The 21,435-nt window shown below is 49.1% G+C and overlaps 1 protein-coding gene across 2 annotated transcripts; it reads right to left on the bottom strand.

The window, feature by feature from the left end:
* Positions 1 to 15,734: 15,734 nt before the first annotated feature.
* On the bottom strand, positions 15,735 to 21,365 carry LOC118505808 (putative aminopeptidase W07G4.4). 2 transcript variants are annotated; one of them, XM_036042148.1, is made up of 4 exons: positions 21,212 to 21,365; positions 20,285 to 20,427; positions 16,076 to 17,456; positions 15,735 to 16,002 (listed from the first exon to the last, which is right to left on the bottom strand). In XM_036042148.1, the coding sequence occupies exons 2-4, from the start codon at positions 20,296 to 20,298 to the stop codon at positions 15,832 to 15,834; spliced, it is 1,566 nt and encodes a 521-aa protein (XP_035898041.1). In that variant the 5' UTR covers positions 20,299 to 20,427; positions 21,212 to 21,365; the 3' UTR covers positions 15,735 to 15,831. The 2 variants fall into 2 exon arrangements, with proteins under 2 accessions (XP_035898041.1, XP_035898043.1); XM_036042150.1 differs by lacking the exon at positions 21,212 to 21,365 and having other exon boundaries at positions 15,742 to 16,002; positions 20,285 to 20,567.
* Between the last annotated feature and the right edge of the window lie 70 nt (positions 21,366 to 21,435).

The following is a 21,435-nucleotide window of genomic DNA, read 5'->3' as shown; positions in this document are numbered from 1 at the left end:
ACACACACACGCGCGCGCAACTAGCGCCACATCTTGCATAGTTTCCAGAGGCATTATGCACCATCATCAAACCGTGGGCAAGTGCTTCACCCCACCACCAGATGATGATGATGAGATGAAGATGTCAGCAGGAAAGGAACACCTCCGATGGGGCCATTTTCTACAGGTTTTGTTAACTGCCGACCCTTTGCCGACACTGGAGTTAATTAATTACCCTACATTTCTAAACTCTTTGTCGAATACCTGTACGTGTGTGTGTGTGTGTGTGTGTGTGTGTGTGTGTGTCAGAGTGTTTTTTTACACCCCACCGTGACGTACTTAAACACTTGGCCGAAGTACAGCAAAGGGAGTGCGGGAAAAAAAACGCACACGGAAAAAATAAGCATAAACGTGAACCACGGAAGCACGGTTAATATGCGGTGAAGATGGTTGGGTAAGATAAACGAGATAATAAGAGGATAACCGGTGAAGGATCGGCGTGAATCGGGTGTAATGATTTTACCCATTGATTTTGAACGACTAATTTAACGTGAAATTAAATATTAAAGTTCGTGAGAGGCACGTGCGGTGAAGGAATGGAAGGATTCACTCGGTGGTTTGTTTTTTGTTTGTGTGTGTATCTGAGTAATTGTTCTATTATAATAAGCTTCCTGTTAACGATCGGTTTTACGCTTATAACGTAGGTAACCCTATATGGGTAAATTATTATGTGAAGGAATAATTAATTACTCAAGACATTTTATTTTAATAATTTAACTGAGGTATTTTTAGAGCTCGTTTTTTATAATTAAATTGGATAAATAATACATTCATTTCAGCACAATTTACAGTTTTTTGTTGGGTATTTTAAAGTATGATGAGTTGAGCTAAATGATCGGCAGAAAACTCACAGCACATTCAACAAATAGCTGGCACCATTTCACTATGCATTTCCCATAAAGCCATCCCACCCTTAAAAACCTTTGTATTCCAACAAATACTTACGATCATTTAACGATCATTTAATATTTTAGTACGTATTTTCTCCTCTATAGATTAGCTCTCTCCCCAGACTTATTCTCAACCCATCCGGTCTCAAAATTCTTATGACATCGTCATCTACTACGCCAGCCGCTCTACCGTAATGGATCGTGCGAAAACACGCATTACCGATGCAGTTCCCTGAACTTGAATCGCAGAAACTCCCAGCGAGCCACGGTGCACGGAATATGCGGCATTGCAACAAGCCAAGCTCGCGTGGAATCGATGTTTCAGCACGTCACATTCCACTGCCAGAACACACCCATAAATCTCCCATCTCTGTCACCGAGGAAGCGGCCAAGCGAAGGGAGCAAAGGAGGGGGGGGGGGGATAGGGAACGGCACGAGGGAAAAAAAAACAAAACATGTACACATATGGACACACTGCTTGAACCAGGCAACATTAAGCCTGATAATAAACGCGGCCCAAGAGGTGCAAACCAACAGGCGCAGAAGTCAACAGACGTCTCAATGATGCGGTGCGTATCGTGTAATCATGCTTCACCGATGTTGTTTTACTTTAGCTTTTTTTTTTGCTTCTTCCCTTCGCTTCCCACTGTCATCGTTGTTGTCGTCGTCATCTCGTCATGCGCAGCAGCATCACTGGCAGCGCATCTTCGCATTCCCCTTTCGCGAACGCATCAAAAACATAGCGCATCGATGCTTCTGCCTTGCATCACAGCTCGCCATTGATCGGTGGTTGATGTAAAGGACCGAGACGCCTCTACTTCCCACTCGGCCCGCTTGTCTCGCTATGGACCGCCACGTGCACGTGTACAGCTTCCCGGTGTTGGGCCACAGTTCGCTCGATCCAGCTGATCAGCATCAAATCTTCCTCCCCTGCACCGCAGTGTACGCGCCACCCCTGCCCGACCGGTGCATCCCAGCGCAGCAGCCGATGTTATTGACCTTTAATCAAGATCTATTAATTAATGATAAAAGTCGTTGTGTGGTTTTTTTTCTTCCTCTTCTCAGTGTTCACCAACACGCCACCGATCGCGTCAGAACCGTAAACTCACACATACGTGCGCGAGTGCATATACATAAACGATGATATGATTGCGAGTGGCAAGATAAGGTGATAGAGGGAGGGAGAGGGAGGGGGAGAGCTCGGGGGAAAGGGGGGGGGGAGGGAGAGCCAGCACTACGCACTACGACATCATAGGACACGACGGATGCACGCAATGCACCGGTCTCAGATCAGCAGCGTCTTCTCGGGCGTTAGTCGGGCGTTATCTCACCTCGCTCGCCTGCTAGATGAATTCAACAAAACGAAACGAGAGAGAGAGAGAGAGAGATATATATATATAAAAAAGAAGGGGAAAGAGTATGATGGGGTTGTTTCTTGGGTTGGATCGCACAGCCACCCCACCTCCCTTCGATCACTCCCGTTGCGGAAGCAGAACGATCATCGTCAACGATCGACATCGGGAAGGGTTATTGGTGGGTTCTTTGGGGCTTTGGTGACGCGGATCGGTTGCGGAGGTTGAGACACACCCCGGCGATGAAATGGGATGGCAGTGAGCGTATCAAGATTCTATTACCAACTTCCCTTTTGCCACTCGGCACGCACCAGCCCCACCAGGTCGGGTGGGAATGGCAAAGAGGCGGCCGAGGGAGTGATCTAGGAATGTACGATCTCCTACCCACCGGTCGGTCTCCTACCACTCGTCGACCAGATACGGCCCTTTACGGGGTGTGGATCTTTTGTTTCTTCTCGCGTTTTATCATTCATGTACGGTGGTGCTTTAATGCTCGAGCATAACTTAATGGGTTTTGGGATGGATCGGAAGGAGTCAATTCTTGTGTACCATCTCCACTAGACGACATTATTGCTATTTTGATAACAACTTTGTGTGCGGCAGGATCTTTTTGGATATGTGTATGTGCATTAAACTGGGAAGGTAATAGTTCATTAATTGTGCAATTTAATAATTACAAGGTAAGTCACTTCGTGAGGACCAAGGAGAACCAACAGCATGCTTTCGACATCTTGGTCCCCCACAACCTGAGATATAATGAAGGGTAATATTTAAAGAAAAATATTATTTTACGTAGAAGAAAACAAACAATAAACTTACACACTAAACAGACCAAGGTTTTGAGAACTTAATGTGCTAAATCCACTCAAACTCTTGAGCAAAACCAGTGCATTTGACTGCCCGGCTCAAGTGAGTTATAATTTGAAGTGCTCGAAAACAATTGCCCCCCCCTGAAAAGGGGAAAAGTTCAAAGGACTTTCGCCACGGTACATTGAACTCGACCTCCACCCCATCCACCACTGGACACCGCCGGCTGTCGGGCTGCTGCAAATTTTCGGCAACAAGTTTGCGTCGAAATTTCCTTCTTGACTGCGCGACTCAAGTTGATGTTTTACGTTCGCTGCTGTACTCGTTCACTTTTTTTTTTAGCTTCGCTCTCCCTTTGCCAGTCTCGCTAACGCGTTGTATCATTTGGATTTTTTACAACGCACCATAAAACCTCAGCCGAAACGGCCCCAAGCTTCGAAGGGGAAAGGGGAGACGGGGACACAGCCCTTTTCGTCCTGCGCACACCAATTATCGGGTGACCGAGAACGAGACAGGAACAGGCCGGAGCCAGAGCGAGCATACTTGAGGAATGGGAAAAAAAGATAGCTGATTTATAATTACCATTCAGCGAGATGACACCGAGAAATGAGGACGCAGATTGAATATTTCCTTTCGAGTGCACTAAAGCGCAGCAAAGCAAACAACGCGCCTGCAACCTTCGAACGGGCGAGGGCAAATGATGATTCCCGCTCGCTAAGGTCAGGTTCTGGGTTGGGTTGGTTCTTTTTGCTGGGCGATGACGATGGCGAGGGCTGGCACTGCACCGCTGGCAGTCGGTAATTGCAATGTATGCAAAGCCTTCGGTCCAGCCGAATGTAGCGAGCCTCTTAATTGGTACGCAACGAACTTTCCAACTTTCAGTGCGCATCGGTGTATGTGTGTGACTCTCCGTTTCTTGGCCCTCGTTCTGTTCTTTGGCCCTTTCTCCGGGTAAAATTCGCTATGTTTGGGGCGCAATGCACTCGCCCCGGTTTTTGCTGCTCCTTTCCTTTTCGTGGCTCATGCTTCCACGGTTCCCATCCCGCTCGGTACACCCCCGGTGGTGAGCGCTTCACTTATTCTGATTATATTTCAATTTGGTTCTCCCTTCGATACGTGGCTAAAAATAACGACACACGGCCCAGGCAAGGGTAAAGCGCATAAACGGCCAAAATGGCTATTACGGTTGGCGGTCCAGCCAAATGAATGGAAAATGAAGGCAGAGGTGGCAAAAACATGGGCTGGAGAAGGGGGAGAACGCAACCAGAAATGCCTCGGGGGAGCTGGGTACAGGGCACTGTAAGTATGGATTGTTGGTAAAACAAAGTAAATGTTTGCAGCCCCGCGAGAGTAGCACGTTTTCGTGTAAATACAGCTTACTCATACATTTGAAAGTGTAATGAACGTGCGATGTGTTTGTTTTGTGGCGATGGAACTAAGTAAGACATCACAAAAAGGATTCAAAAATATCACTGAAAAGATGTATGCATGCAAAAGAATAGAGAAAGAAAACCGATCACACATACAGTGTTTCGATCAACATAATGGAATATTTGAGTCACTAAAGGGACTATTTCAAGTGTATAGAGGAACTTTGCAATCATATAATTGAATCTTGCTTATAGTAAGGGGAAAATTGCTGTGCATTAGAGCAACACAGCATGTGAGAATGGTCATGGTTGTGGTCATGATAACAGACGATCCAATAACATTTTGCAGCAAAGCTTCATAGTCACGTTACAAATCTTCACTTAATGTATACCTGATTCCATTATACGATTGCAAAGTTCCTCAGAGCACTAACTTTATTCCACTATTCATTTGCAGAATTGGGTGAGTAATTCTAAAGTTCCATGTCTCCAAGAATACACAGAATATGATAATTTTAAATTTAAAACTGAAATTGAATAAAATTGTAAAATGCAAAATTGAAAGTTTATGAACTCTTGGATGAATTTTAATAAATAAAACGTTCATATAATTCATATAATCATTTATTTTTATGTGTCATGTCAGCTCAGGAGAGCCAAACACCGTAAGCTTTTATATCGCAAACACGGATTTGCTCTAAGCAGCATCAAATAGAAAATCCCATTAAATAGCATTAAATTAGCCAATGTAAAGAGGAAGAAATTGGACACCATAGAGAGCCGCTACTAAATTTTAAAATTAAAATTTCCCCCTCTGAGAATAGCAGACAAATGGGAAGAGAAAAAATCCTTGGCACTGAAAGAAACGGCGCAAAAAGTGATCATCATCATAAAGAAATGTTTCCATTCGCCATTTACATACTTTCCCCAAGCGAACCGAACCCCATTACCACACACATGTGCAGATTGGGCCGAAGAAAGAAAGGAATCACCGCTCGCAGCAAGGGTCTCCACCGCGCTAAAACGATTTTACGCGCTCCTTTCGCCAGCGCATCGGCACATTAAATCGAACAGCTGAGGACAGGAAGATCGAAGCGCTTCCCTTCTACTTAACCCACAGCGGAAGATCGGCTGGCAGATCCATATCAAGCGATCGGACCGATGTGATCATGTAAAAGCGGGTTCTTCCCATTCCGTAAACGTGTCTCCCGGTTTCCGCGGAGTCGCATCAACAGTTCCACACAGCTAGAGAACTACTGAAAAAAAAAAAAAACGCCCCCAGTGCTGTAACTGCCAAGTTCTTCCTGGTGTTTCGTACGCGCCAAAAACACACACCGAGTGGGGAGAACGGAACGAAAAAAAAAATCTCTTCTTGCTCATCACGACGACGAATTCTCCAACGAAAAAATAAAACCAGAGGGAAACGCAACGGTCGTGCGGTGGGAAAATGTAATATGTTTGGGGACGGGGTGGGAGAAAGATGTGAACATGAGTGGTGGAGGGGGGGGGGGGGGTGGAGGGTAGAAGGAAGGAGAAACTGGGAGGAGGTAAGTGTTATAAAATTTATGCTCCACGCGAGAGAAAAGCCACGGTGAGAATGAGTAGCAAGCAGAAGAAAGAGAGAGAGAGAGAGAGAGAGAGACAAAGAAGGAGAACGATCGAGAGGGTGAACAGCAAGAATCAACGACTGCTGCTGCTGCTGCTGCTAGGTCATTGCACTGCGTGACGTCATCGGTTCAATGGCAAATTCTGACCCACATCTGGGGGCCACCCCACCCCCTCATGCCCGCTGTCAACGCTCCCACCCCCCACCTCCACCACCCAGTTTGCGATCGGTCGTGAGCATCCAAAACGCGACGGAAACACACACACATACACAGAGTTCAGCACTCACGCATCATTTGCTGAGTGATCTCGCGTGAGCAACCGCAAAGCTGAGGCCCGAGAAGATCGCATCCCCCACCCAGACCCAGGCGGCCCATGCGGCCATTGCAATGTGACTGCTAAATCAGCTGAGCTTTGTTTGGGAGCTTGAGAGGAGGGGGTGGGCCGAGCATGAGGGTGGTGATGGAGGTGGATGGGGGTTTAGGGCTGCTATCTGCGGGCCTCATCGTCACTCAGCATCCCGGAAACGGTTTTATGATTGACCGTTCAACGACATGACGTGACGCCTAGCGCCAATCTACCTCCACGGATTCGCATCCGTAAATTAAAATCCGAACCGATTAAATCGTGCCCTCTGTCTTGTGGGTTGTTTAATGGGGTAATAGGGTGGGGGAAGAAGAAGTGACGATCGTTTAATACTGTGTAAGAATGATTGTTCTTTCAATGATTTGAAGATAAAACCAGACAACCAGATAAACCAGACGACTGATCATTGCTAGGAGCCGGAACCGATTAATCTGTAGTTAAAGAATATTTGTAGGCTTTAAGAGATGCAGATAAAAGCTACGTTGGGATGTGGCAAGTTCATCATTAATAAATATAAATTAAGAAAAAAGCTGAAAGTGGAATTATTTTATTTAACTAGATTTATTTTAATTAGAATTATTTCAATATTTAACTAGATTTAAAGAGCAATATGGTCATGCCGTTCTACTGTACAAGCTTTACAGAGTGGTTTTAGTCGGTAAAACTGCATCAGTACGTGGGGGATGGTCTCTTCGATGTACCAGGAAATGCCAAGCTCTACGTAAGGTTTCCACCACGGTTCAGGAAATGACCGATATGGAGCGGGATACATCGAGCGAAAAACTCAAGCGATTTTAGTCGACTAAAACCACCCTTGATAATATTTTTTAAGGGAACTTTATATCAACATCGCTTCAAAAATCTTTAACGTGCTTTGTGAGAGTTTAATTTTAAATTTCTTGATTTGAAACGTACTTCAACATCTATAGTGTAGCAACACTCCCATACCGATGATCATCTTTGATTACATATAAGCCTAGGGCTACTATTTGGATCTCGTTAAATTAATTCAACTACCCAACACACCCTGATACTATTCACCGCTGAAATGACACATTGTATCAGTGCAATCTTCTTCTGCATCTACTCACCACCATCTCTTATCATAAAACAACCAGCACAAGAAGAAAGAAAAAAAAGCTACGTATAAAACATAATACGATATGAGTTGCCGTGATTGATTTATGAGTAATTGGCTCCGAAAGATGCAGATCGAATGCACCCTCTAGCTGCACGGTACCCACCCAGCAGGATCGTGGCAAAGAGCATTGCACAATAATTGCACCATGTTGCGGTAGAACCTTCTTCATCTTCCACGCTTATCAACGCAGTTTTCTTCCTTCCTTCAATTATTGCTCACAAACAAGACACTTCTTTCTACCGTGAACGTCGTACGCTGGTGAACGATCCTAACGATCACAAAAATGATGGTGTGTGATCGTTGCGATGCGAACGAACTGCCATCCAAATAACTGGCTCCCCCAAGCCGCGGTAGCCAATCAGCTGAATCGTGGGTCTTGAGTGAAATGACCACAGTCATTTGGTTCTCTGCGATAGCATAGGGTTAAGTACGATTTGAATGTGGGAATTTGCAATAACAAAAAAATGGCCCCGCCGTTTCAACGACAGCGCATAACGATGATGTCCCACCTGTGTGTGTTTGCTTAAGAATGTATTATTTAACCATTTCAAATGGAAGCACTTTCCATCGGTTCTATTTCCATAAATTAATTTTCGTTCCCTCGAGGCTCTCAGCTAGCCATTCCCTCGTATCGCGGCGATTGCCATTCTACTGGACGAACTTGATCATCCACGACGCAACTGACAGGTGAGCGCGTGTACGCATCCCGAAAACCGTACCGCGGCCATCCTTGTCGCTCGTACGCATCAGCTGGGGTTGGGACAGGTTTTTGTGGACGCAGCAGCTACGCACTTTGCCCTTCCGTCAGCCCTTTCTCTGCCAGTTCCGCGCGCTCGTGTGTGTGTGTTCCCGAACTCAGCTGGTTCCTCGTGGTCACCTCAGCACTTTCTTCGCCGCTCGGTTGGCATCTCGTCAAACTTGGAACGAACGAATTTTTCGGCACACCCGAAACGCCTCTCTCTCTCTCGCTCTCTCTCTCTCTCTTCTCTTCATCTCTCTCTATTCCTCCCTTTCTCTTGAGCTATCTTTCTCCTACTTTCTTTCACACGATCGCGAAGCTCCCTCCCCCCGCCCCCCCCTGGATCACCATCACCCCCCTTTTTGTCTTGCCACCCGCTAGCAACTCCACCCACTTCCGCCTTCTGGGATGAGCTCCGACGCACTATCCTCTCCGTCTCTTTTTTCTTCGTCTCGGAAAACTGGGAATCCAGCAGCTGGGAGCCAACAGGGGAGTGCACACGGGTGGTTCATTGCGGTCCGCGCTGTGGGACCGGTCAATGCCCTTACGAGTCGGAAAGCGCGCGTGTGTGTGTGTGTGTGTGCGTGCGCACGCCCGCCCGGCCTAGCAACGGGGGAGGGAAGCAAAGGTAGACATCGTTTCGATACACTTTTACACCTCCACCCGCTTTCCCGGTCCCGCTTCCGTCACGCATTTCCCACCGAACGCATCATGGGAACTATGGAGCGCGTGCGCCTGATGATCGTATAGCAACGACCAGGAGTTTGGTGGGTAGATGGGTGGTGGCGAGAGGGCAGTGCGTGAAGCCACAATTATCGACAATCGATTGCGATGGTGCTACCGCACGGTTGCTGCACCGGGCGCCAGTTGCACGCGGTTGCAACGAGCATTAGATAAGAGCCAGTCAGCTGGAGCACCATGAACTAATGAACCCGGTGCGTGTGATTCGTGCGAGTGATAACGTAATGTGTTGGACGTATAACAGCAGAAACAGGAACTCTTGTGGTGGTGCAAAGGCAGTCAGAGCAAAAAGTAACTGATAACCGATTAGGCATAGTTTTTAGTAAGTTTTACAATGATCTTCTCCAATATTCTTGTAAATTGGTACATTTTTCTATTTTTTTTTTAAGACGGTCCGATGACGTATTGTCACATTTTTCTATTTATTGTATATAATTTTAAATTTTTTTTTAGTCGTGGTACAAGTGAGGTCGATCGATCAGATTTTCGACAAAAAAAAAATCTCGCTCCTATCGTGCGAAGATCGTTCTGATACTTCTAAGCTTTAGCTAATAGCACAGCAATTCTAACACAATTATTCGGTAAATTTATTTAGGTTGATGATTAAATTTAAGTTGATGAATCTAGAGTAATCAGACCGAGTTAGAGTATTTAGTGGAGTTGCCTGGCATCCGAACGTGAGCTATAATTTATTTATTCTCAATCGATTGAAAAATTAACTAACACACAAATGTAAATTAAATGATAATCTATGTCGACTCGAAATTGATGTCGATTATAGGTCGATGGAGGCCCGGTGGTGGAGGCAACTATGGTGCTGGTCTTCATACGGCAGGACCGGGATTCACATCCCATCCGGACCGTTCCTCCGTAGTGAAGACTGACTATACCAACTACGTGGTATCACTAAGTCTAGTAAGCCAGAAATGCCAGGCATTACCTACGAGGTCGTTATGCCAAAGAAGAAGAAGATGAATTTAGCTTCATTGAAGATTTTATAGAGAATGTACAATAAATTTTATAGTTCATTTAATCAATAATAAGTTCATTAACAATAAAAAAGGCAATGGACATATAGTATGCAAAATATTCTGGCGCTGCGATCATTTGCTTCGCATTTATGTTTATTAATAAGCTCTGAAATGATTGCGGTTGCGAGATGAATTTTATGTGGCGAATGCTAATTATTTGCATTACTTTACTCGTGTTTCCTTAAAGTCAACCCGTTACAAATAGCTACCAGACTGCCCCGGGAGCTAACGCACCGGCTATCAACAACCCCCCAAACGTGCTGTAACATTAATCCATCGGCAGCCCGGACACACCGGCAACATCCGTTCGGTCTGGTCGGTTTGCAGGCGATCGCGATCGTAAATCATCGCCCCAAGACCAGGAAGCTTCCACCATGCAAAGCGAGCCACAAATTTCTCCAACCACAACTGCACGTTCGAGCGATTTACCTTCGGATGCATCCGGGTAAAAGCAACATCTGCTGCTGGCACACCATTCCCGCTGCAGATAAAATGCATTTAACCGCTTTAACCGCGGCGAAAAAAAAACAAAAATGCGGAAATGCGACTTAGAACACAACAAAACAAAACCTCCCCCAAACACACGGATCGGGTGTGAAGGGTAGCGCACTAAAAACAAACCGTAAACTGCAACCACCCACCACACCGCATTACACCGGTGCATCCTGATCCGCTTGGGTGGGGAAAAAAAGAATGAAACGAACGAAATCCTGAATGAACCTGCCTGCAAGGTTAGTGGCAGCGCTTCCCGTCTACCATCGCACACAGGCGACCTGTTTTTGTGTTTTTTTCCTCCTGCTTCTCTTACCCCATTTTCCACACACCGTGGATGCTGCTGCATCCAGACCCCGCGGAAGATGCTGCACGGGGTCGATGCATCGCCACGGTTACATAATAACCGAACCGGACGGTTGGAATGGGTGGAGCAGAAAAGATGAAGGAGATACTACGCCAGCAAAGCAAAGCACTCACGGCGATCTTTAAAGGATCGCGCAGAACACTCGAGTACCGATCGAGTGCCCCCGGAGTAACTCAGACCGCCCAGAGATTCCATGCTTTAAATCGCGATCGCGCGAGTTTTGCTTTTGTTTACTTTCTCTCTTTCTCTCTCTTGTTCAACGTGCCCCCTTCCCCACGCTCATTTTCCACCCCCACCCCACAGCTAAAAATAGAGAGAAAAAGAGAGCGAGAGAGCGAGTTAGGGGGGGTGAGAAAATCTCGCGAAGCGATTTTCCACGTTGAGAGCAATCTGAACGACGGCGCTCGTGTGCTCCCGCAGCCAGGCCCGGAAAGGTTCTGGCCGTGGCCGAGGTGAATGCACTCCTTCAGCGTGGAGCCGATGTTAGTAGGTCACTGCTAGTGCCGGTCGTTGGCCCCTTGCACGCCCGGCAACATTCGCGAGCAGTTTTTCTCGCGCTAGACTCGCGGCGTTCGATCGCGAGGTAGAACTTTTCTCCGTTCTAGTAGAGAAAGAAATGATCTTCATTGCTCGATATAACGTTTGGCTTTTTTTTTGCTGGTTTCTTTCACGTGTGCTTGGGCAGTTTTTTTCGCTCATTCTCGCTTCAGCGATCGATCGCCGATTTCTCGGATTCGTTTCATCTATTCCATTCTTCGCTTCGATCTATAGCCGAAAAAGACGACGATACACCATGAAAATCGCATGACTGTCTAGTTCTCTTTTTTGCAAACAATGGTCTCGAGGATGGTTATGTGCTCTCTGCCACCTCCCCCGCCCCTCCTTCATCCTCCCAGCGGAAGAAGTTCCCTTGCAATGGTGGAGAAAGGAAATTAAAGATCATCTCGAAGGAGGCTGGATTCGTTTCTGGCGGATGGTCGCCGTTCCGGGAAGTCCGTCCGGGGTCAAATTTCCTTCTCCCCTGATGGCTGCTTGCAAGATGACATCCCATAACCGATCTTCCCCGGGGAACTACACTTGTCTGCTTCAGTTTTCGGGGGGATTCTGTCTAAACGAGTGGTCGACGACGACCGACACAAAACAAACAAAAAATCGATATCTTCCGCTAATAAGATGCGAGACATGGACAATATTTACGATCTCTCTATGATTCTACTCAATTTCATGCCTTTTTTCACCCTGTTTGATGCAAGCTTCTGATCACGATCAATATCCCGATCGCCCCATTATACGTGATGAAGATTACTGTACTTTTTGCGATCTAGGATTACAAAGCAGCTTCTAAGCTTCCGTCTTGCGTTGACAGTACTTTGCCAACCGTTGGGTAGAAATTGAGCATGCCAACATTGCAACCAATATGGGAGCAGCAAAAAAATAAAAAAATAATGCGGAAGGAAACGTTAGAGAAGCCAGACAAAAATAACGAATTAGCCGTTAATGATCGATCGACTGCTGATCACACCCATGTGCACGATGCTGTCTAGACGACGAGGCAGATGTGACCATTCTGTCATCGAGTGTGTACTTCAATCTTTTTTTTATGAAATAATTATTTCTAAACATGTTGGATATTGTGGACCCAAAGTCTGGACATGATCATTCAGGAAAAGCTTACAAAAGACGCCTGTATAAGCCGGAGCAAATTCTAATGCTCCCCCCCAACCGGTCATAGACAGAAGGCAGAAGGAAGCATTAACCTCTTCGGGCGTTCGATGGCTAGTTTCTAGCTAGCGGCATGAATTCTTGGTCCTCCAGCTTCCTCCAACCCTCATCACACACACACACACACCCATTCGCCACGCTGCAATCAACTAGACTGCGTTCCACCCGTTCCGATTGCAGCCCCTATCGCCTACCAAACACCATAAAGCAACAATGTCTATAATCATCTCGTTTTGCCATAAATTTATTGATATTAAAACAACCGCGTGCATCGCTTCCCGCTTTTCCTCCATTTCCCGCTCGATCGCAGATCGGACAAGCGTTCTGTGACCAGTTGTGACCGGTGGAGGAGCCCGTCAACCGTTACTTCACCGACCTCGCACCGCGTTTCGTAGCTCGCCAGCTTCCGTGTACAATATTTCAAACGCAAGACCAGCTGAGGTCTTCAGCAAAGGGACGGCGGCAACCTAACGTTGCTCCCACTGCGCTGCGCTGCACACACCATGGAACAACCGTCTTTCGTAGCCGACAAGCCGGACCCACGGTTAAGGCATGCTAAGGTGGACAAAGTTGGCGTGCTCGGGCAGCCTCGAGGAAGGCTTTCTTTTCGTTTTCCCCTCGGTGCGCGCGTTCGCACCATGGGTTTGGTGAGCGTTTGTTCCTTCTTTTTTTTCCCACCGTCCTGTTTGGTCTTTAATTAAAATTATACCCATCTACGGCACACACGTATGATCAGCGTCCATTCCAGGCGGATGGACGCGATCGTGGCGATCGTGGATCACGACGACGAACGAAGCAGCGCTCAGCGAGAACCAATTTCTTGGCCGCCGCTGCCACCAACAAGCCAAAGGGCACCGGGTCTTCGCGAGCGGGAAGATGTTTGCCATCTTCGGCGAGCGGTCTGGTCTGCCGTGGAGGCAAACGCGAGCCCAGAAACGATCCGTTAGATCTCGGGAATCGACATCGAACCTTTTATGGGGAGTTTAGGTCTTCTCCCGGGTCTTCCAGCTCAGCCCTGGGAGGAAGGTTCGCCGCAAAAAACGACGATGAAACGAGATGTCCATCTTGGTGGGCAGCCCCCAATGATCTTCGCTGGTCGGAGCATTGGATGGGGCTTACGGTGAAGAAGAGAATTGGGAATGTTACATAATTCTAAGCTCTCTGCCATTTTCCTATCCTCCTGCCGGGCCTGGAAGTCCGGGAAAGAAGTTCTTTGTTTTGGGACGGGTTCGTCGCACCGTTGGCGAACATTTGCCAGCGAGACCGGGCCAGGAGTGGCAGTGGGGAGGAAGCTTGGAATAAATCATTAGCCGCAAACTCTAGGCGAACGCGATCTGTTAGCTCTCTTCCATTTCCTTCGAACACGGAAACGTACACAGACACACGGGCGGAACACTCGCCCGGTTTATTCCCGATTCCCGAGTTCGTCGCGAAATTGCTGCATCCAGAGCGTTGTTGTCTCTGTTTAAGGGATGCCGTTTTTTTGTGTGTGTGTATCTTCGCCTTCAAGAAGGGCATCGGCTGGCCTACTTCGAATCGCTGCAACAGAGCTCCCACGGGTTACGAACCAGTTCTACGTTGCTTCGAGCTGGAAAACGCGGGTGGCAAGCACGAGCGAGGGAAGAAAAAGTAACGTTATTTCCACCCGCTGTTCACTCGGGGCAACACTGCGCTCGCGCACTAAATCACAAGATTTATGTCCCTTGGGTGCCCTTTGGGCTGGTCGGACCTGCAGACTCCGCGTTGATGGGCGGGATGGCGGGGGGGATCAACAACCTCAATCCGGTGTGGCCAAGCCCACACGAACAATGCGGAAATGCACGCGAAAGCACGGTAAAGAAGCGGGTTTTCTCTTCCGCTTCATCTCGCCATCCACCCCCCCCCCCCCTCCCGGCCAGCACCGTTCGCGTGCGGCGGGTTCGTAGCCGGTTGAGCGTTGAACTCTTTCGTATCGCCAACGCCGGGCCGAACGCGCGGGGTCACACGGATTGATGATGACAACGCCAAAGTGACGGTAACGGCTGGACGGGACGGACGGGTGACCGCGTGCGCATTAGAAAGCGCTTCGTTACGGACGTTCCGCCCACACGGTTAGCTAGCGGATCTGGAGGCAAATGTCAATGCACTCGCGGCGGTGCTCCTCGGCGGCTCGGAGGCTGGCAGCGGTGGACGATGCAAACGACGTACGTAATAGTCAGCGGGCACAATCGGGTTTGGGATAATGGTTTTATTCATCAGCAGCGCGACATGCAAACCCCCGTTAACACTGAAACCCTGCGGATTACCTTCGAATCGCTCCGGAGCTAACCTTTGAACCGGGCGAGTGAGAGGTGGGTGAAAGATGTACCCAAACGTCGGGGTTCCGGTTCGTGCCATTGAAAAAATACTCGTGCAATATAAAATTAACATAAGCGAGCAGAGAACAGGCAAATAACAGTATCCCGAAACGCAATGAGAACCAAGCCGCCACCAACCACCAACCCAAAAGGAGTAATGCGCTTCGGACATTGCAAAAGGCACTTAAGGAAACGCACACATTAAGCACAGTTTTATTTTCATCCCGTACCCCCATCGGCCGCGGCATTGCGTACAGCTGGTTTTCATCATTCGCGGGACCACGATTTCCGCGTTCAATGAACCTTTCGTAGCGGGGATGTTGCAGCAGCACTTTCACCAGCGCAGTGATCGGCAGCGGCAGCAGCAGCAGCCCGGCGAAAGGCAACCGAGCGAGAGCGAACAGATTGTTTTCTGGCGAGTGCGATTTCGGTTTCCCCTATCGGGTCCCGACTATTACCCACCCGGGGGATGTTCCGCCGATACTCGACCCAAACTCTTTTGGCTGGTTAAGCTTTTGGTAGGCGCGAACCTCATGTCACCGCGCTCAAATTGTGGTCGCGTAAGATTGCTTTTTGGTGTGTTACTCCCACGAGAAACTGAAGCGAGTATATAATTGCATTGTCAGCTGTTGCTGGTAAGAGTTCAAGCTTTTCTTAAGTTCAGATTGAGAACGGAAAACCAAGGTACAACCAACGATAGCGATGTGCAGATAAATAGTAACAAAGCCGCACCGGATATTTTATGTGAAATAATCCATCACCATAGTAAATGCTTACTTTTATTTGATAACCGTTAAAGAAATTCAATGCAGATCGGTTCCCGCAGCGTCACTCTAGCAGGTGAGGTGAGCCTTCGCCAGCGCAAGGATAGGCGATCCGGTCGGCGTGTCCGGAACGTCACCGGCACTGCCCGCGATGTCGAGATGAGAATACTTGATCGGATGCGAAGAGTTCAGGCCGCACTTGTCTAGCCCACTGGCAAGCATCAAAAATGCCGCTGGTCCCTGTGTTTGGAGATAACGAAAAGGAATAAACGGTCAATCGCCTTCCGAAATGCACATCGTCCAATGTATGTACCTGATGTCCACGTGGCGTCCGGCTGGACGGAAGATTGTTCGCCTGCAGGACGTCCTCACCGTAACATTTGCCCTTGTGGAAATCAAAGTCTTCCCGTCGCAGCACCGATATCTCGAACGGATCGCCCACCGTTTCGCCGGCCTGTTGAAGCTTCAGCCCATGATCGGCCGCCCGGGCCGGACCATTGTCCATGACGATGGCACTGTTACCGACGGCCAGCACTGCGTGCCCGGTAAGGGTGGCGATCGTGTACAGGTGAGGATCGGGCAGCCCTTCCTTCAGCACGCGTTCCTTCATCTGACACAGTGCATCCGCCATAGCCATGCGGCCCTCGGCATCGGTGTTGCCGACGCGGACGCGCACTCCCGCACGCGAGGTCAACATTTCGTCCGACACGTAGCACTCCTCACCGACCGAATTACGCACCATGCAGAGCACCCCGATGGCATGCACGTCGGCCGGTTTCTGTTGCTCGACCACCTTCATGAAGCCGGCCACAGCGGCTGCACCGCACTTGTCACGGCTCATACCCGCCATCACGCCGCCCGCCTTGATGTCAGCGCCACCGGTGTCGTACGTCACACCCTTACCCACCAGCACGACGGTTTTGCGAGCCGGATTCGGGGGCTTGTACTCGAGGAAGATAATCCGGCCCCGGTGCCGTTCGACCGTACCGGCCGCACGGTTCACCGCCTGGAACAGTGGATAATCGCGCTCGAACACACGCGGATCGTCGAGCACGGTTACCTTCACCGGGCTGCCCGACTGCCCGAACGCTTGCAGCACATACTCGGCCACACGTGGCGGTGCCATACGCTCCGGATCGCCACCACCGATGTCCCGCGCCACAAACCGACCAGCTTCCAGCGACTGCACTAAGCGCAGCAAATCGAGTCCTTGCTGCGCGTTGGCCGGATGGTACACACCAATTTTGCGGAAACGATGACTTCTGGTTGGCACATCTTCGCGAAGCTGTAGCGGAACGTATAGCTCGTGCAGAGCGCCAAGCAGAGCTACGAGCGGCGCATTGGGGAAGCGTGCGGTCGAGGCGGGCAGCACCAGCACGGGATACTTGGCGCCCGCTTTCAGTGCCCGGCGCAATGCACAACCGGCAGCTTCCGCGTACCGACGCACATCGTCAAAATCGGACAACTCTCCGACGCAGCTGTACACAACGCGAACCGGGGTGGAATCGAGCTGGCAGCGGAAACAGCTCGCCTCCGACGCGACACCCGCATCGAACTGTTTCTGACTTTCGATGTCACGCGCCAAGGCCGCCGGTAGCCCGTTATCGTCGATTACGCACAGCGTGTCATAACGGTCGGTTTGGTTTAGCGACGCATTTAAATCCTCCACCGGAACAAGGTCACAGGGAAGATAGCTGCAAAGGAAGCGAATTGATGCGCGATGAGTGATGCTGTGGTGATCGATCCCGAAGCTAACCACCAACGGGCCGTGTAGTGTTGCGTTTAATTTTCTTTCTGACTCGAAAAGTCCCGTTGACCGTGGGTACTTGTAAAGCTGTCCGGTACCACCTACCAACCCAAAACAATCACTTACGACGATCCGCCTGTAACCGGCCGCGATCGACAATGGAGACAGCGGCTTGAGAAAACTAGGTCAGCGGCAGCGCTGAAGTTCAAGGAGTCCGGCGCGAAAGAGAAGGAAAGAAAAAGGCATGCACGCGAGAAACACGTTAAAAGCCACCGAAAGGGAAGCAGCACTAGGATGGGGCACGGTGGTACGAGCCGCAAACTACACAAGAACAAATCGAGCCAACCCTCCGCTCGATCTCTCTTTCCCATCCGCGGCGCCCGCGATCACGTACCCTCGAGACGTGGATCTGCGCGCGGCTTGTGTGTGAGTGTGTGTGTGCATTACGAAGCACCCCGAAGCACCTGAGCCCGTGTGCGCGGGCTCTTCACAGATTAACCGAGGGGATCATGAAGAACACGAAGCCCGCGAAGCGCGAACGAGCGAACGAGCGACCGATCTTGGGGACCGTAGCAATAACGGCAGCGAGGGAACAACAACGAAAAAAAAAGGCACAAAAATCCCCATCGCCCCGCCAGCTCGTCGTCGTTCGCTTCCCAAAACAACCGCCGAGCGCAACCACACCCCATCAGCAACCCGATTCGCTTCCGCATCTTATTCTGGTCCCACCACGATCGTCCTGCCATTCGTGTGGTCCCCCCTTCTTCTGTTCTGTTGGCTATAAAAAACACACACACACACACCGCACTGCAGTGCGTCCCTTCTTTTCAACTACGGCTTTGCAGTACACACTACACCGTGTGCCAAAGCCTACCCGGTACCCGGTCCGTTTTCTTTTTGTCCGTTCAGAACCGCGCGCGACCCGCCGACACCCGAACGAACCGAAAACGAACCGAAGAATCGGGAGAAACGGAAAACTAGGTTAGGAAGATCTTCTTCTGCCCCTGTTCTGCCCCTGGCTTCGCTGGCGCGGCGTTCTTCGTTGGCGTTGGCCCGCAGCAAACGCTAATAAAAATAATAATAAAAGCTCATCATACACCAACCGTGCCCGTGGACTCGCAGACCCGGGGCTGCGGACACAGATGCACAGCATTTAACACGCCACGCGCAGGATGAAGCATTCCTATTCCAGAACCGTTCCTGCACGCCTCGGGGGAAAATGTGGGAAGATGGGTTGGCAGGGGTAGGGGAGGCCAACTTAACGGTAAATGTGATGATTTCATTTTACGCTGCACGGTGGACTGCTCCAACACGGGTTGGGGTCGTACCCGCGAGACACGTGGACGCTCTTGATCGTTGGTAAGAACGTAATCCTTTTAAAAATCTTTCCCCAAGGAAAATTAAAAAAAAAACCCTATCGATTGGAAAGATTCTTCAATTCCGATTCTAGAGTGCCTTCTGCACATTGGGCAGAACATCTCTAATAAGGAACAAATAATTGTGTGCCACACAGAAAAGGGGGTTGGACGCACGCGCAGCCCAATTAACCCCAATTCCCGGGCTGATGCTTCACTCTGCATTTTATTTTATTTCGTTGTTTTCGGGAAAGTTCTGTTCCAGCTTCAAGTGCAACCGGACACACCGGAAAGTGGGTCAACGACGAACCAATTTTTTACTTCTTCTTCTTGTTTCACCTTACCACAGGGTTCGGGGAGTTCGCGTCGCCTTCGGTCGTCACGCAACAATAACGAAGCAATGCGGAGCGTTGGCTGCTGGATATCCAGAAACTTGCCGAGTGGTAAGAATCAACGTAATGGCTACGGGCTTGAAAACGTGCATCAAACGCAGTACAAAGACCTGTGTGAATCATAGCAAATCTCGCCATGATTCAGTTGGGGAAAGTAAATGCTAATGGGAACAAAGGCAAGCATGCACGATGGTATACGGAACGTTATTAGCATGGATCAAAGCACATGATGGCCACCCTTAGTGTCGATTTAAAATTCCTACTCAAGCTCAACACGTTTGGCACAAAAAAAGGGTATCACATGATTTACATGATTAATTGCCAGAACGTATCTCATTCACACGGATGACCCGTAACAATACGCTTTTCGCTCTATCTAACACTATCAATCATGTCCACTATTACAGTACGGCGGGTTATCGTGGACATCAATCATCCATCCTCTGGCACAAGGATGCGACGCCGATACGGCCAAAAGAATCCGTTCAGTTCGTGGCCAAAAACGTTACAGGTCGTTGACCGTCGCCAGCCAGCCAGCTGTACATGCCGATCCGCAAGATTGGGGAGGAGGCCAACAGTCTAGCGGGCCTCCTTTCCAGCACAATAAAATTGCGATCTACCAGCTGTGGGGTGGCGGCCCGTGCCTCCCATCATCCCGGTCCCGGTGTGTACACGGGGGAGTGAATGAGCACGCCACAATCTAGAATATATTCTTCTTTTGTCTGGTACATTTCGACTAGCCGACCTGGCACGACTGGTACGCATCTCACGTACGGAGCTGTTGCGTGTGAATATCCCCGTTAATGACTACATTTCGTCTAACGGCGTTCTTTCACCGAAATTGCCCGCGAGCTGGACGCGTCTGGGCGGGGGAGCTGGAGTGCGTTTGTTCCCGGGCAAGATTAAGAACCTAAGGGGGGAGGCGATAAAACGCGTGGAATTCGCATGGCAACAGGCAAACATGCTTCTTGCTGCGATCTTCAGAAAAATGGATTTGTACTGCTATCGTTACAACTGGCTTATCTTACCTCTCGACGCCCATCGTTTGGCCGTGTTGGCTGAAGTTCGCCAACGATTCCTCCTGCTGTTGCTACTGCTAAGGCTGATGTTGCCCAACTGCCCTCGCTGTCCAGTGCGCGGATGTTGTACCACTTGAAGCGTTGTGCGTAATCTGTGAATGGAAGTCCAACCGACAGAGATAATGCAACGAGCTTGTATGAAACCGTCGGATGACTTGATTGATAGCAACACAGCACCCGAACTGTTGTGTGTGCGTTGATATCGCTAAGTAAATGATTGTTCTCCACCACAGATGCTTCTTATAGCGCACGGTGGCACATTTTATATGAGCCACGATCAACGAATGTTTGTACGGAAAGATATATTCCTAGTCCATGAACTTTTCCGATGCACCTTGGGGCATTCAACACGTTCACGGTAAGAAGCTAGGTCGCTTCCAGCGCACGGCATCGAATCCCTTTGCATGCACTAAATTTGACACGATCCGATGATTCAATGGACCGGTGCGACGCACAAGAATGAATCAATTTGCTTCTTATTCTACGTACTGATAAAGCTTTTATACAGCACACGATCGACAACACGATCGAGTCCATTACACTTGCGGGCTTAGTCATTCAATCGCCTGCGGCAGCGACCCTCGTTGCTGCCTTGCCGCACGTTTGCGCACGTAAAGCGAGAGTATGTTTTGTCCACGCAATTGCAAACAAATCGAAACGTTTGTAAATAAAAGAACAAATTATAAGCTGCAAACATACGGCCATGGAACGATCGTCGGATGGCTTTTTCCCTTAGAAGCATGCACGCCATCCAAGGGTTAACGAATATCGCGTAGTCCAGCGTGAACATAAATTTGAGGTTAAAATTGCACTGAGAGCAAGCGAATTCATTATCCTGAAATGCATTTGAACTACCACTGCTACAGGTATACTTACACTATTGTTTTGTTTATAAAACGCCGGTAACTGTTGGTACGGACACTTTTCGGCTATTCCGGTCTGGATAACACTTCGCTCACGGGAAAAAAGTACGGAAACAACTGCTGATGCTGAGTTGCGTTTTTCTCAAGTGTCAAATAACCAAAACAAACCGCTTGTGGATGAATCATCGTCGAGAGGAGTGCAGCAGAAGTGGGAGGGGCAAGCGTCACTTTGAAACG

The sequence above is a fragment of the Anopheles stephensi genome, chromosome 2 (genome assembly GCF_013141755.1).
Source record: "Anopheles stephensi strain Indian chromosome 2, UCI_ANSTEP_V1.0, whole genome shotgun sequence".
In the NCBI taxonomy this organism is placed as follows: Eukaryota; Metazoa; Arthropoda; class Insecta; order Diptera; family Culicidae; genus Anopheles; species Anopheles stephensi.
The sequence above is the reverse complement of the archived record's forward strand: the minus strand, read 5'-3'. Positions and strand labels throughout refer to the sequence as shown.

What these genes read in the sequence shown, in the direction of transcription:
- LOC118505808 (XM_036042148.1), bottom strand. An exon ending in GGACGCCACGTGGACATCAG is followed by an intron (nt 16,003 to 16,075) that starts GTACATACATTG and finishes CTCCAAACACAG; the next exon opens with GGACCAGCGGCATTTTTGAT.